This window comes from Sander vitreus, chromosome 15 (assembly GCF_031162955.1).
Source record: "Sander vitreus isolate 19-12246 chromosome 15, sanVit1, whole genome shotgun sequence".
NCBI classification, from domain to species: Eukaryota; Metazoa; Chordata; class Actinopteri; order Perciformes; family Percidae; genus Sander; species Sander vitreus.
The window spans coordinates 29,431,661-29,449,160 of NC_135869.1; the positions used below are offsets into that span (position 1 = coordinate 29,431,661).

Below are 17,500 nucleotides of genomic sequence, written 5' to 3' on the forward strand. Positions count from 1 at the left end.
ATTAAAGTGGTAAATTTATGAGAAAAAACTCACAAATGTTTGAGAAAAAAATCCCAATTTAATGAGAAATAATCTTTAATACTGTGAGGTTAAAGTGGTACATTTACGAGAAACAAAATCACGAGAAAATAAACTCTGAACTGGTCCTTTTCTCAAAAGACAAAAGGTCTTTTTACTTGAGATAATTTACTTATTATCATGTTATCTGGAGATAAAAATATATCTATTTATTTCTGTTAACCATTTGGTTTACCTGGATCAGGACTTTGGCCAGACAGACGCACGGTGTGCTGAGCTCCGCCAGAAACAGAACTCCCTGGAAGAAATCACCTTTCCCCTGACGCCACAGCTGATACACACACACACACACACACACACACACACACACACAGACACACACACACACACACACACACACACACACACACACACACACACACACAGACACACAGACACACACACACACACACACACACACACACACACACACACACACACACACACACACACACACACACACACACACACACACACACACACACACACACACACACACACACACACACACAGACAGACAGACACACACAGACAGACACACACACACACATACAAACAGAGACACACACACACACACACACACACACACACACACACACACAGACAGACAGACACACACACACACACACACAGACAGACACACACACACAGACAGACAGCATCAGTTGGAGGTTTTTCTTTACGTTTGATTGCAGCTCTTAGGAAGACTTTATAGCATATTAGTATATTATAACAGTTAGTGATGGTATCTCCAGATATTATTATAATGCACCAGGTTAATGTTACCGTTAACAACTGTCCCCTAAAAAGTTAGTTTAAACTACATTTTACTCATACATCCATGGTGAAAAGGCAGATATTACAAGTTCTAAAGTTAACTCAAAGAAAAGTGGAAAGTGAGGGACAACCAATCAGAGTGCAGGACCCATTGATACAGACTACACTTCAACCAATCAGAGAACAGGACCCGTCATCAATGTAGACTACACTTCAACCAATCAGAGAGCAGGACCCATCATCGATGTAGACTACACTTCAACCAATCAGAGAGCAGGACCCATCATCAATGTAGACTAGTGATGGGACAACCGACTCGGTTGTGGTTCGGTCTCGACATACTATTTACACACTCATACTGACCGACACTAGACTCACACACTGACCCCAGTTACACTCATACTGACCGACACTAGACTCACACACTGGCCATGGTTACGTTCAGTAGCCTGTGTGTCTCCTCGTGACAGCCTACCTACCATGTAGCAACATTCACTTCTCTAACATTTAACTTAACATAACTACCAAGATAACATGACGTGTATTTGTATGTGATGTACTTCCCCATCGATAATGTGTGAATGGCCATGAACACAATAATCTAAGATGCACCAGAAACAAGGCTTGGTTAATAACTCAAACTTGCCGAGAACCGAGACACCGCTGGATTACATTACATTACATTCGGTCTCGTTCAGTAGCCTGGTGCTCGGTCTATGGGTCTAGGTCTAGGTAGCTCATTTCCTGATTGATTCTACCACCACCACTCCAGTGGAGGCGGTAATGAGCTAGATTATTACACACACAGTAGCAGAAGAAGACCAGTTACACACAACGGCACGAATGAAGTAAAACAACAGGAGTGAGTCGGTTCATTGACGTTTGGCACTCGATTCTCCCGGTTCAATGATACGAGTCGGGTTAATTAACCAGCTCTTCGGTCAGTTCGTCAACACTAATATAGACTACACTTGAACCAATCAGAGAGCAGGACCCATCGATGCAGACTACACTTGAACCAATCAGAGAGCAGGATAGTCACCAGCGAGGCGGGGAAGCAGAAGGCCACCATGAAGACGTGATGCAGGACCATGAGCTTCTCTCTGCGCAGGTAGCCAACCACAGCAGCCCCCCCCTCCTCGTGACCTTTGACCTGCAGCCTGTGCCGGTAACACAGGAACATGGCGTAGATGTCGTAGGCAAAGTACGGCGTGGCGAACAGGATGTAGGTGTCGGTCAGCCAATGACTGAGCAGGGAAACAGGAAGAGAGTCAGAGTGCAGGTCAGAAACAGCAAGACGCTATTTTGAATAAACATTTAAAGGTGCAGTAGGTAAGACTTCATTCTTCAGATGCACCAATCAGGGCAGGGGGGGTGTCTAACTGTTCAGATGCACCAATCAGGGCGGGGGGGTGTCTAACTGTTCAGATGCACCAATCAGGGAGGGGGGGTGTCTAACTGTTCAGATGCACCAATCAGGGCCGGGGGGGTGTCTAACTGTTCAGATGCACCAATCAGGGCCGGGGGGGTGTCTAACTGTTCAGATGCACCAATCAGGGCAGGGGGTGGGTGTCTAACTGTTCAGATGCACCAATCAGGGCCGGGGGTGTCTAACTGTTCAGGTGCACCAATCAGGGCCGGGGGGGTGTCTAACTGTTCAGATGCACCAATCAGGGCAGGGGGTGGGTGTCTAACTGTTCAGATGCACCAATCAGGGCAGGGGGGGTGTCTAAGTATTCAGATGCACCAACCAGGGCTGGGGGGGGGGGGGGGTCTAACTGCGTGTCAATCACTGCTCATGCACACGCATTCATTCTCCCTTGTGGGTGGAGGGGCTAAGGAGACCGTTTGGGGCTTTAGCAGAAAGGGGGGAGGGGCTGAGAAGTTGTTGATGATTTTTTGGCTAAGTCCTGGATCTTCAGTCCTACCTACAGCTCCTTTAAGAGAACTTGTATCTGTGTGTGGTCTGGAGGAAAATCTAGTGACTTCTAGAGGCTATTTTATATTTATTTATTCACCTGTTTTGCACTTTTGCTGAATTTTCGCAAGCTCCGGACGGAGCCACGGTGCCTCTGCTAAATAGTCTCAGGAAGGAGCTGGTTTTGGTGGAACATGTGGACGTTCAAAAGTAGTTTTAGTCGTGCAACAGAAACCTCAGATTGGACAGATAGTCTAGCTAGCTGTCTGGATTTACCCTGCAGAGATCTGAGGAGCAGTTAACCATAGTCCTCACAAATCCACCAGAGGTTAGAACCCCAACACAGAGGTTGGGATTCGATGATGATGTTGATGTGTTTGAGATTAACAAAGTGAGATGTTAAAGTGGAGTTTTAATGTGGCAGCCGCTCCCAGAGTTCACTCGGTGGTGACATTTGAATTTTAACAAATGAGGAACCTCCTCTCCACTTTGACTGGGAAATGAAGGCTGGGATTTACTGACAACACACACACACACACACACACACACACACACACACACACACACACACACACACACACACACACACACCCTGTCATCATTTGTTTCCCAGCATCCTCAGCGTGCAGGATTAGTCTTAGCGTCTTAGAGACTGAAATAGCTCGGCTCAGATAGTAATCAGATTACAGACGGACTGAACACACCAGTAGCTCCAGTTTGTTTTAACAATCAACACTGAACGTTCAGCTGTACTATTCATAAAGGAGTTCAACAACATAACACATTCACAGAGCTGAACAACAACAACAGCATGTCTGAGTTAAAGCCTTTAATGCTTTAAGCCAAATGCTAACAACAGCTAATGAATGATTAGTGTCTTTAGTTCTGCAGGTTTCTGGTCATGAACCAAAGGATTGGACACATTAAAATGTTAACATGATGTAAAGTCAGAGGAACGTTCTTACAGTTCAGCCTGAGGGGAACATGAATGATGAACCACATTTCACGGTGGCATTAGATGAGTCAGAAGGATTCATCCTCTGGGGACCATGAATGTCTCAACAAAATATCATCTAAATCCGTCCAATAGTCATCGAGATATTTCAGTCTTGACCAAAGTGGTGAATCCCACAGCAGCTCCAGAGCCACGGCTAAAGAAACGACTGAAAACTTTACCACCGTTTTAAACATTCGGGGGCGTAAACACTCCTCTAAACCCCACTGCAACTCCTCAAAGGCCTCGGGAAACTAACGCTTAACGTTCACCATCTTATAACGACCTTAAGGACACATTTCTTAGTTTCTTTTTTTTAAGTTCTCTCTTAAAGGTGCTCTAAGCGATGTTGGGTGATGTTACTTCTTGTTGACGTTCAAAGTATTTTCAAACAAAACGAAGACTAGCTCGCTCCCCTCGCTACCCTCCTCCTCATCCCGTCCCCTCCCTTCTGTGCTTCAGCACACTAACCCCCCGCCCCAACCCCCCAAATCCTTCTTGTCCATTATTGGCTGAACACTGGAACACGGTTTGTGTACGTTTGCATGGTCCAGGTTGGACCACTTTGTTTCTGTTGGTGTGTGTGGACCCTAGGCTGTCTACAGAAACCGTGTTTTTTTTACAGTGTGTTCAGGGGACAGGCAGCTAGCAGATAGTGAGATGTTTTTTACAGTGTGTTCAGGGGACAGGCAGCTAGCAGATAGTGAGATGTTTTTTACAGTGTGTTCAGGGGACAGGCAGCTAGCAGATAGTGAGGAGATGTTTTTACAGTGTGTTCAGGGGACAGGCAGCTAGCAGATAGTGAGGAGATGTTTTTTACAGTGTGTTCAGGGGACAGGCAGCTAGTAGATAGTGAGATGTTTTTTACAGTGTGTTCAGGGGACAGGCAGCTAGCAGATAGTGAGGAGATGTTTTTTACAGTGTGTTCAGGGGACAGGCAGCTAGTAGATAGTGAGATGTTTTTTTACAGTGTGTTCAGGGGACAGGCAGCTAGCAGATAGTGAGATGTTTTTTTACAGTGTGTTCAGGGGACAGGCAGCTAGCAGATAGTGAGGAGATGTTTTTTACAGTGTGTTCAGGGGACAGGCAGCTAGCAGATAGTGAGGAGATGTTTTTACATAGTGTTCAGGGGACAGGCAGCTAGCAGATAGTGAGATGTTTTTTACAGTGTGTTCAGGGGACAGGCAGCTAGCAGATAGTGAGGAGATGTTTTTATAGTGTTCAGGGGACAGGCAGCTAGCAGATAGTGAGGAGATGTTTTTTACAGTGTGTTCAGGGGACAGGCAGCTAGCAGATAGTGAGGAGATGTTTGCTGTATGTGACAAAAAATGTAGCCTAAAAAACGCGTGACATCGCTTAGAGCACCTTTAACATATGGTCTTAAGAAAGTCCCTAAGAAAAGTCTACGTCGTTGTTGTTCTTTAACAGCAGAATTGTTCGCACCTGTGTTTAGGACTGATGAATCCCATGTCTTCGTAATTGAAAGCGCGTGCCAGTTGTTCCTAATTAGCATAAGAAAACGCCCCGCAAATTCCCATATAAGGACATGACACTTCCTGTGCACCTCCTGAGAAGCGGGAGACCACCTTCGCAGATGACTTGTACATTGCAGTGGTGGAGGAAGTACTGAATCTCAGTACTTAAGTAAAAGTACAAATAACCAGAGACATATTTACTTTAGTAAAAGTAGAAGATGTCCACTACCACAAACAAGGCCTGCTGGCTTTTAAAAGAAGTTATCCTAACCAGCATAAAACGGAAATATGTTGTTAGAATGGGAATACGGTTGGTTTTATTCAGGGATGTATTTTATTTGAAGGTCAGGAAGACGTTTTGGGGGAAAAACTGATCAGAAAATGTAACGCAACGTTGTAGAAATGTAGTGGAGTAGAAAGTATAGATAATCCTGCAAATGTAACGAAGTAAAAACCATTTTGGCTATAAAAATGGCTATATAAATAGTGATCAATCACCAAGTAACGCAGATTTAATCAGTTTAGTTGATGATGTAATTGCAGTGTTAGTGCTTCTTTGCATACTATGATTTTGTTTTTTCAACAAATGATCAGAAATACATTACAGTACAATACTAACGACTGTAGAATTAAATAAAATGCAGTAAAAAATTATTTGGAGCAAACTGTCATCACTCAAATGTGCGTAAGAGTGCTGTTGAGTGTTCGTAGATTTTGATCTTAGCTGAGAACAAATCCAAGATCAGAAAACATTCGTGAATGTCAGAATCTTCCTAAAAAGTGCGTAAGTGGGGTTTAAGTTTCTACGTAAGAACGGTAGGTGAGTGAGGCCCTATGTCCAGAAAATACGCCAACCACTGTTTTAGGGCGCTGACACACAGAGACCCGACATGCTCAGTCGGAGGGCGGGCAGTCAGACTCAATGACCCATCTGATTGGTGGAGAGCTAACCAGGAAACGGGGAGCAGGATGAGCGTGACTAGAGTCTCTCAACATCTGACATTAATCTGATAAACTGACCTTTGTTGATCTGAAATGAAGACAGATTCAGCAGCTGCACGGCCTGTTTCTCTCTTCAGATGTTTCCAGAAACACGTTACGGTGAACTATTTTAGGACAATATGAGATCGTGTTCTGAACGAGACGCCATGACAGTCTGGCGTTGAGTTTCTGGAGAAACCAGACCCACGTGACGCGCTCGTCCAATCAGCTGCTGGTTTTCATTTTCTGGGAAACAATCATGGATGTATTAAGAGAATACAGAGAAGCGCCGCCTGCTGTTATGGAGACGTATTACGTTTCGCGCACGTGCAGAACGTACGCTCAAGTCGGCGTCTCTTCGGTGTGTTTTGAGGCATGTTGTTCACATTCCCAGACCTGTTCACATTCCCAGACCTGTTCACATTCCCAGACCATGTGCAGGAAAGTTCCAGTTTGTTCAGGTTGACAGAACGTGCAATAGGGAGTAGGAATGAGTATAGAGACAAATGTCTTAGTTTCTAAAGAAGTTTTATAGACGGTTTTCATCTGACAGCTGTGATGTATAATCTGCTGCTTCCCTCCCTCGAAAATTCAGCCTGATGTCCGTCCCCTTCCTCTGTCTCTGTGTTGGCGTTCTAACCTCCGGCTGATTTGTGAGGACTATGGTTAACTGCTCCTCAGATCTCTGCAGGGTAAATCCAGATCTGAGTTTTCTGTTGCACGACTAAAACTAATTTTAACGTCCACGTGTTCCACCAAAACCAGCTCCTTCCTGAGACTATTTAGCAGAGGCACCGTGGCTCCGTCCAGAGCTTAGCCCCGCCCACGATGAATGTGATTGGTTTAAAGAGATGCCAATAAACTAAAGCATGCTTTCCGTCCAGGAATGCTGTGTGGACTAGACAGACCCTCCTCTGCAGCTCTGTGGAGGAGGGTGTGGCGGATGAACTAGGTGCTTTAGGGAGTATTTGTGGCAGCAGGTGTGTTTGTGAGGGAGTCAGGATGAAGAAGAGTGTGTGTGTTTGTGGTGATGAAGGAACATCAGTTATAAGCTTGTTGCTTTGTACCTCTTTATATCGGGTTTTTGGTTCAGGGGGTAGCTGGCTGAAGATATATTTCAAAAGGGGTACCTGAATTATTGAACCACTGAAGTAATATGTGTGTTGATGAAGGAACATGTCAGTCAGAGCAACAGCAGGGCTCACTGATGGGTGTTTATGGCTCAGACATTGTTTCTTTGGGGGGGGGGGGGCTACAGACAACAGTTAGCATGAGCCAGACTGATCTCATGAAGTGGTGTATGTATGACATGCCAACTTGTATATTTATCAACGCCGTTTGGCCTCCATTGACTTACATTACCCTGAGACTGCGTGTGAAATGACGCCGTAGTGAGTAGTATGAAAGGGAGAAAATCTGTAGGGAGGCTGGTCGGGGGGGAGGACGGGTCAAACACAGGACTTTCACCAGGAGACCGGGGATCAGGTCCCACGTGTGACGTTTCCTAAACCCAACCGTAGTCTCGCGATAACACGCCACGTGGCTTTAGAAAGTGGCGTGTATGTTCACGCTGTGACGTTGCAGACTGCCGTCAGCTGTATACAGCGTAGACATACAGGAGGATAGCTCAAAATGCGTCCAGATAACACGCCATGTGGCTTTAGGAAAGTGGCGTGTATGTTAACGTGAAGTCATGATGTCACGTTGCTTGAGCGGTCCTCGTACAGTAAACGCAATGAGTCTGTGTTACCCTATTTGACAGAAATCATTTATGCATTTACCTGTTATTTCTGATAATTTGAAAAACAAACATGGATATTACGCTCGAGTATATGAAACCCAAATTAACAAAACTGGTTAAAAAAGAATCTGAATATTTGAATAAATCCTCAGGAGAGTCGGTAACACTTTATAATAACCATCATTAATAGATGGTAAATTGACAGTTAATTAATCTTTAGTTAATTGTCATTTTACTGTTAACAAACAATTACATTATAATTAATAATGTTTACTAATTATTAGTAGTGCTGTAAATTAACAGTTTATTGTAACACACATTATATCCCTCATTTACTATATTAGGTATCGGTTAATGATTAATAAATGTTTGTAAACCTTTAAGAAACCATTTTTAAATCATTACATCGATAGATGACCAGATATTCCTGACACGTTGTTGAGGGTTACTAGTTGGTTGGTAAACCGTCTATAAACAGTTTCTGGATGGTTATTATAAAGTTGCAACAGATGACTATAATACTTTGTTAAATAGTTAATAAATACTTTGTAAACCATCTATAAACACTATTTAGATAGATAGTTAATACTTTGTCAGTGGTTACTGGTTGGTTTGTAAACTGTCTGTAAACAGTGGCTGGATGGTTATTATAAAGTTGCAACATATAAAATAATTATATTATATATATATATATAGTATTTATATATATATACTTAGCACAAAAAGTAAGGACATGTCTGTTTGGTAGATTGTTTCTCTGTGGTAACAATGCTTTTTGGCAATAAGTCTTATACCGTTGGAAAGCCTGTTTAGTTCCCTTCAGATGCTGCCCCATCTGTAAGGAACAGGCATTTGTGGGATGAGCAGCAGAGCTGAGGATGTGGGTTGCGCCCGTGAACAATTTGCCAAATCTTCTCTACCAATGCCAAACAGCTTATTCTGCCATTGACTCGTTTGGTGTTTGGTGGATTGGATGATTGAAGTTTGAAGAAACAAGACATATTGGCAATTGATTCATTTCACAAACAGGAGCCTCAGTAGCGTGTGGAAGAACCATACACAGCCACAACCGCCTGGCACCTCCTCCTCATGCTGGTCACCAGGAGGTGAAGAAGAGGAGGAGGAGGTGAGGAAGAACCATACCCAGCCACAACAGCCTGGCACCTCCTCCTCATGCTGGTCACCAGCCTGGTCACACTGCTGTGGGATGGCATCCCATTCTTCAACCAGCATTTGTCGCAAGTCAGCCAACGTGGTCGTGTTGGTCACTCTGGCACCAACAGCACGCCCAAGCTGATCCCACAAGTGTTGAATGGGGTTGAGGTCAGGACTGCTGGCAGGCCATTCCATCCTCTCCACTCCCCCATTCTGGAGGTAGTCTCTGATAAACCCCGCCCTGTGGGGGCGAGCGTTGTCATCTTGGAGGATAGAGTTCGGTCCCAGACTGTGGAGATATGGGATTGCCACTGGTTGCAGAATCAGGCACCTGATTGTCAGCACCTGGGGTACCAGAAGCTCAAAACAAGATTCAATAGCAACAGCAAAGAAAAGCTGTTTGGCATTGACAGAGACGATTTGGCAAATTGTTCACGGGCGCAACCCCCATCCTCAGCTCTGCTGCTCGTCCCACAAATGCCTGTTCCTTACAGATGGGGCAGCATCTGAAGGGAACTAAACAGGCTTTCCAACGGTATAAGACTTATTGCCAAAAAGCATTGTTCAAATAATTTACCAAACACAAATTTCCTTACTTTTGTGCTAAGTTTATATATATATATATATATATATATATATATATATATATATATATATATATATATATATAATTATTTAATCTGTTGCAACTTTATAATAACCATCCAGAAACTGTTTATAGACGGTTTACCAACCAACTAGTAACCCTCAACAACGTGTCAGGAATATCTGGTCATCTATCGATGTAATGATTTAAAAATGGTTTCTTAAAGGTTTACAAACATTTATTAATCATTAACCGATACCTAATATAGTAAATGAGGGATATAATGTGTGTTACAATAAACTGTTAATTTACAGCACTACTAATAATTAGTAAACATTATTAATTATAATGTAATTGTTTGTTAACAGTAAAATGACAATTAACTAAAGATTAATTAACTGTCAATTTACCATCTATTAATGATGGTTATTATAAAGTGTTACCGGAGAGTCTGCTACAGCCTGACTGGAGAGACAACTGAGATTAGCAAGTTCATGTTCTGCTTGTTCAACGGTTGTTTGGTAAATTACTCTTAAACACATTTGAATTGCTATTTTTATTCTCAATTATCATCATTTTGGTGCTGGTGATTTTCCTTGGATAAAACCTCTTCATCATGACTTTGCGTAAACATACACGCCACTTTCTGTAGCCATGTGGCGTGTTATCTGGATGCATTTTGAGCACCGTATACAATCCCAAGGTAATGCAAGTCAATGGAGGCCAAACAGCATTGATAAACGCGCTAAAAAGCGAGTATGCGTCTTGATAACACGCCAATAATGGCGTACGGATTGGTGTGTCATACATACACTTCATGACATCAGTCTGGCAGGATGAACCCTGTCAGAGGAAGAAACAACTAAAGGAGGTGAAAGAAAAGGAGCAGGAAGTGCTCACCTGTCCTCCACGACGTCCCTGCAGGACGAGGCGATGATCCATCCGGCCGATGAGGCCATGACGGCCTGGACGGACGACACCAGACTGAGAGGACGGAAATAATCTGTTAAAGGGGAACTATGCAGATTTTAGCTTAATGTACCTTATAGCGCCCATATTCTGCTCATTTTCAGGTTCATAACTGTATTTTAAGGTTGTACCAGAACAGGTTTACATGGTTTAATTATCAAAAAACACCATATTGTTGTTGTACTGCACAGCTCTCTCTCACTGCTGCAGATCCTCTTTTCAGCTGGTCTCTGTTTTAGCTACAGAGTGAGACCTCTTTTCTTCTTCTGTACTATCTTTGATTGCTCTGGCACATGCTCAGTAGCTCAGATGTAGATCATGTCAGCTAGCTAGCTCCATAGACAGTAAAAGAAAGGCTGTTTCTCCACCGTCAGTCAGTTACAAGGCAGGATTAGCTGGGAGACTTCTTCTAAATGAGGGCGCACATGGAAGTAGTTCTTTTGGAGATGATGGTGAACTGGTGTGTGTTGTAGCAGTGCTTTGCTATTGAGAACGAGGTAGCATGCTAGCATTAGCGTTAGCATTTCGGCTTGTGACGTCACAAGCCGTGCCGATTTTGACCAGCTGACCCAGAGACTGAAGACAGGACACATTCAGAAACCGGATCTCACTCAGAACAGCATGGATGGATTTTTTTCAAAGTTTGTATGCGTGTGGAAGCACCAGAGACACAAAATAACTCCCCAAATCCCAGAAAAAGTGTTTTTTCATAATATGGGCACTTTAACTGAACAGCTTCGGAGTCATAGAAATGGTTATAGGACTTTTTCTGGTTTCTGGTTGAAAGGAAGTATGGCATGATATCAGGAAGTATGGCGTGATATCAGGAAGTACGGCGTGATATCAGGAAGTATGGCGTGATATCAGGCAGGAAGTATGGCGTGATATCAGGAAGTATGGCGTGATATCAGGAAGTATGGCGTGATATCGTGATATCAGGAAGTATGGCGTGATATCAGGAAGTACGGCGTGATATCAGGAAGTACGGCGTGATATCAGGAAGTACGGGCGTGATATCAGGAAAGTGCGGCGTGATATCAGGCAGGAAGTATGGCGTGATATCAGGAAGTACGGCGTGATATCAGGAAGTATGGCGTGATATCAGGCAGGAAGTATGGCGTGATATCAGGAAGTATGGCGTGATATCAGGAAGTATGGCGTGATATCAGGAAGTATGGCGTGATATCAGGAAGTATGGCGTGATATCAGGAAGTATGGCGTGATATCAGGAAGTACGGCGTGATATCAGGAAGTATGGCGTGATATCAGGAAGTACGGCGTGATATCAGGAAGTACGGCGTGATATCAGGAAGTAAGGGCGTGATATCAGGAAGTAGGCGTGATATCAGGCGGGAAGTATGGCGTGATATCAGGAAGTATGGCGTGATATCAGGAAGTATGGCGTAATGTCAGGGAGTACGTGATATCGGGCAGGAAGTATGGCGTGATATCAGGAAGTAAAGGCGTGATATCAGGAAGTACGGCGTGATATCAGGCAGGGAAGTATGGGCGTGATATCGAGGAAGTGCGGCGTGATATCAGGCAGGAAGTACAGCGTGATATCAGGCAGGAATGCGCCGTGATATCAGGCAGGAAGTATGGCGTGATATCAGGAAGTACGGCGTGATATCAGGCAGGAAAGTAGAGCGTGATATCAGGGAGTGCGGCGTGATATCAGGAAGTAAGGCGTGATATCAGGAAGTACGGCGTGATATCAGGAAGTACGGCGTGATATCAGGAAGTATGGCGTGATATCAGGAAGTACGGCGTGATATCAGGAAGTATGGCGTGATATCAGGAAGTACGGCGTGATATCAGGCAGGAAGTATGGCATGATATCAGGAAGTAAGGCGTGATATCAGGAAGTAAGGCGTGATATCAGGAAGTACGGCGTGATATCAGGAAGTACGGCGTGATATCAGGAAGTACGGCGTGATATCAGGAAGTATGGCGTGATATCAGGAAGTATGGCATGATATCAGGAAGTATGGCGTGATATCAGGCAGGAAGTATGGCGTGATATCAGGAAGTATGGCGTGATATCAGGAAGTAAGGCGTGATATCAGGCAGGAAGTATGGCGTGATATCAGGAAGTATGGCGTGATATCAGGAAGTAAGGTGTGATATCAGGCAGGAAGTAAGGCGTGATATCAGGAAGTACGGCGTGATATCAGGCAGGAAGTATGGCGTGGTATCAGGAAGTAAGGCGTGATATCAGGAAGTAAGGCGTGATATCAGGCAGGAAGTACGGCGTGATATCAGGAAGTATGGGCGTGATATCAGGAAGTACGGCGTGATATCAGGAAGTGCGGCGTGATATCAGGAAGTACGGCGTGATATCAGGAAGTATGGCGTGATATCAGGAAATGCGGCGTGATATCAGGAAGTCGGGCGTGATATCAGGAAGTACTGGCGTGATATCAGGCAGGAAGTACGGCGTGATATCAGGAAGTGCGTGATATCAGGAAGTATGGCGTGATATCAGGGAAGTACGGCGTGATATCAGGGAAGTACGGCGTGATATCAGGAAGTACGGCGTGATATCAGGAAAGTATGGCGTGATATCAGGAAGTATGGCGTGATATCAGGCAGGAAGTATGGCGTGATATCAGGAAGTACGGCGTGATATCAGGAAGTATGGCGTGATATCAGGAAGTACGGCGTGATATCAGGAAGTACGGCGTGATATCAGGCAGGAAGTATGGCGTGATATCAGGAAGTATGGCGTGATATCAGGAAGTATGGCGTGATATCAGGAAGTATGGCGTGATATCAGGGAAGTACGGGCGTGATATCAGGAAGTATGGCGTGATATCAGGAAGTAGGGCGTGATATCAGGAAGTATGGCGTGATATCAGGAAGTGCGGCGTGATATCAGGAAGATGGCGATATCAGGAGTAGGCGTGATATCAGAAGTATGGCGTGATATCAGGAAGTATGGCGTGATATCAGGAGTAGGGCGATATCAGGAAGTGCGTGATATCAGGCAGGAAGTAGGGCGTGATATCAGGAAGTACGGGCGTGATATCAGGCAGGAAGTATGGCGTGATATCAGGAAGTAAGGCGTGATATCAGGAAGTAGGCGTGATATCAGGGAAGCAGGCGTGATATCGAGTAAGGCGTGATATCAGGAAGGCGTGATATCGAAGCAGGCGTGATATCAGGAAGTACGGCGTGATATCAGGAAGTATGGCGTGATATCAGGAAGTACGGGCGTGATATCAGGCAGGAAGTATGGCGTGATATCAGGAAGTAAGGCGTGATATCAGGAAGCATGGCGTGATATCAGGGAGGAAGTACGGCGTGATATCAGGAAGTATGGCGTGATATCAGGAAGTATGGCGTGATATCAGGAAGTATGGCGTGATATCAGGAAGTAGGCGTGATATCGGGCAGGAAGTATGGCGTGATATCAGGAAGTACGGCGTGATATCAGGAAGTACGAGCGTGATATCAGGAAGTATGGCGTGATATCAGGCAGGAAGTATGGCGTGATATCAGGAAGTATGGCGTGATATCAGAAGTACGGCGTGATATCAGGCAGGAAGTATGGCGTGATATCAGGAAGTGGCGTGATATCAGGGAGAGTATGGCGTGATATCAGGAAGTATGGCGTGATATCAGGAAGTACGGCGTGATATCAGGAAGTACGGGCGTGATATCAGGAAGTACGGCGTGATATCAGGAAGCGGCGTGATATCAGGAAGTACGGCGTGATATCAGAAATGGCGTAATGCGGCGTGATATCAGGAAGTATGGCGTGATATCAGGAAGTACGGCGTGATATCAGGAAGTATGGCGTGATATCAGAAGTATGGCGTGATATCAGGAAGCAGGGCGTGATATCAGGGGAAGCATCGGCGTGATATCAGGCTATGGCGTGATATCAGGAAGTATGGCGTGATATCAGGAAGTACGGCGTGATATCAGGCAGGAAGTAAGGCGTGATATCAGGAAGTAAGGCGCGATATCAGGCAGGAAGTGGCGTGATATCAGGGAAAGTACGGCGTGATATCAGGAAGTAAGGCGTGATATCAGGAAGTACGGCGTGATATCAGGCAGGAAGTATGGCGTGGTATCAGGAAGTAAGGCGTGATATCAGGAAGTACGGCGTGATATCAGGCAGGAAGTACGGCGTGATATCAGGAAGTAAGGCGTGATATCAGGAAGTACGGCGTGATATCAGGAAGTACGGCGTGATATCAGGAAGTACGGCGTGATATCAGGAAGTACGGCGTGATATCAGGCAGGAAGTACGGCGTGATATCAGGAAGTACGGCGTGATATCAGGAAGTATGGCGTGATATCAGGAAGTACTGCGTGATATCAGGAAGTACGGCGTGATATCAGGCAGGAAGTATGGCGTGATATCAGGAAGTATGGCGTGATATCAGGCAGGAAGTATGGCGTGATATCAGGAAGTATGGCGTGATATCAGGAAGTATGGCGTGATATCAGGAAGTATGGCGTGATATCAGGAAGTACGGCGTGATATCAGGAAGTACGGCGTGATATCAGGCAGGAAGTATGGCGTGATATCAGGAAGTAAGGCGTGATATCAGGCAGGAAGTATAGCATGATATCAGGAAGTACAGCGTGATATCAGGAAGTAAGGCGTGATATCAGGAAGTAAGGCGTGATATCAGGCAGGAAGTACGGCGTGATATCAGGAAGTATGGCGTGATATCAGGAAGTACGGCGTGTACGGCGTGATATCAGGAAGTACAGCGTGATATCAGGAAGTACGGCGTGATATCAGGCAGGAAGTATGGCGTGATATCAGGAAGTATGGCGTGATATCAGGCAGGAAGTATAGCATGATATCAGGAAGTAAGGCGTGATATCAGGCAGGAAGTATGGCGTGATATCAGGAAGTAAGGCGTGATATCAGGCAGGAAGTATGGCGTGATATCAGGAAGTAAGGCGTGATATCAGGAAGTACGGCGTGATATCAGGAAGTACGGCGTGATATCAGGAAGTATGGCGTGATATCAGGCAGGAAGTACGGCGTGATATCAGGAAGTATGGCGTGATATCAGGAAGTACGGCGTGATATCAGGCAGGAAGTATGGCGTGATATCAGGAAGTACGGCGTGATATCAGGAAGTACGGCGTGATATCAGGAAGTACGGCGTGATATCAGGCAGGAAGTACGGCGTGATATCAGGAAGTATGGCGTGATATCAGGCAGGAAGTACGGCGTGATATCAGGAAGTACGGCGTGATATCAGGAAGTACGGCGTGATATCAGGCAGGAAGTATGGCGTGATATCAGGAAGTATGGCGTGATATCAGGAAGTACGGCGTGATATCAGGAAGTATGGCGTGATATCAGGAAGTATGGCATGATATCAGGAAGTATGGCGTGATATCAGGAAGTACGGCGTGATATCAGGAAGTATGGCGTGATATCAGGAAGTACGGCGTGATATCAGGAAGTACGGCGTGATATCAGGAAGTACGGCGTGATATCAGGAAGTACGGCGTGATATCAGGCAGGAAGTATGGCGTGATATCAGGAAGTATGGCGTGATATCAGGAAGTACGGCGTGATATCAGGAAGTAAGGCGTGATATCAGGAAGTACGGCGTGATATCAGGAAGTACGGCGTGATATCAGGAAGTACGGCGTGATATCAGGAAGTACGGCGTGATATCAGGAAGTACGGCGTGATATCAGGTCTCGTGATGTAATGAATAGCTTCACAACACTGCACACATACAGGAACTGGCTAGTTATAAGAACAAGGTGGAGAGGGGGGGGCTCTATAGAGAAACCTGTAAGGGGGGCTCTATAGAGAAACCTGTAGAGGGGGGCTCTACAGAGAAACCTGTAGGGGGGCTCTATAGAGAAACCTGTAAGGGGGGCTCTACAGAGAAACCTGTAGGGGGGCTCTATAGAGAGAACCTGTAAGAGGGGGCTCTACAGAGAAACCTGTAGGCTCTATAGAGAAACCTGTAGGGGGCTCTACAGAGAAACCTGTAGGGGGGGGCCTCTGTAGAGAAACCTGTAGGGGGCTCTATAGAGAAACATGTAGGGGAGCTCTGTAGAGAAACCTGTAGGGGAGCTCTACAGAGAAACATGTAGGGGGGGCTCTAGAGAAACCTGTAAGGGGGGCTCTACAGAGAAACCTGTAGGGGGCTCTATAGAGAAACCTGTAGGGGAGCTCTATAGAGAAACCTGTAGGGGGGGCCTCTATAGAGAAACCTGTAGGGGGCTCTACAGAGAAACATGTAGGGGGGGGGCTCTATAGAGAAACCTGTAGGGGGGGGGCTCTACAGAGAAACATGTAGGGGGGGGGGCTCTGTAGAGAAACATGTAGGGGGGGGCAGTGAACGTTCTTCATTCAAACTAACTTTACGTTGTTTGGAAGCACAAAGCTTCACACGCCAACCTGTCATAACACTGCAGGCCGGATATTTTCATAAACAGACATTTCAGCCTCTCCGTTATCAAAAATAACATCGTGCTCAGCTGTCAGTTTACAGACAAGTGTTCGTTTACACGTTCCCCGTGTATATATGCCGTCACGAGCACCCCAGACCTGTAGGTGGCAGTGTAACGAGAAGCTCAAGCCCACGTTAGCCAATCAGAAACCAGAAAATAGCAACAACAGCAAGGAATCACTTCCTCTCTCTCCTCTTCCTCACTTCCTCGGCTGCCTAAACCTCCGTTTGACTCAGTTTACGTGCAAAATCTCTACTCTGGCCGGAGTTTTTTTGCGTGTGAACGAAGGGACATGTCTCCGTCTGTAAAAATAACCATGTAGGTGTAAACGGGGTATTCTACTTCCTGCTCTGCTCCCGTCTGAACTACTACGACCACTAGAGATGTTAACCGTCACAGT

The 17,500-nt window shown here is 45.3% G+C and overlaps 1 protein-coding gene across 1 annotated transcript in view; it reads right to left on the reverse strand.

Moving 5' to 3' along the window:
* Positions 1-17,500, reverse strand: part of LOC144530754 (ceramide synthase-like) — a 25,228-nt gene that overhangs the window by 6,884 nt on the left and 844 nt on the right. The window contains exons 2-4 of the mRNA XM_078270462.1: positions 10,585-10,668; positions 1,877-2,081; positions 254-349 (exon numbers count right to left, since the gene is read on the reverse strand). Coding sequence (XP_078126588.1) covers positions 254-349; positions 1,877-2,081; positions 10,585-10,668 — 385 coding nt within the window. The remainder of the gene's footprint in view (positions 1-253; positions 350-1,876; positions 2,082-10,584; positions 10,669-17,500) is intronic.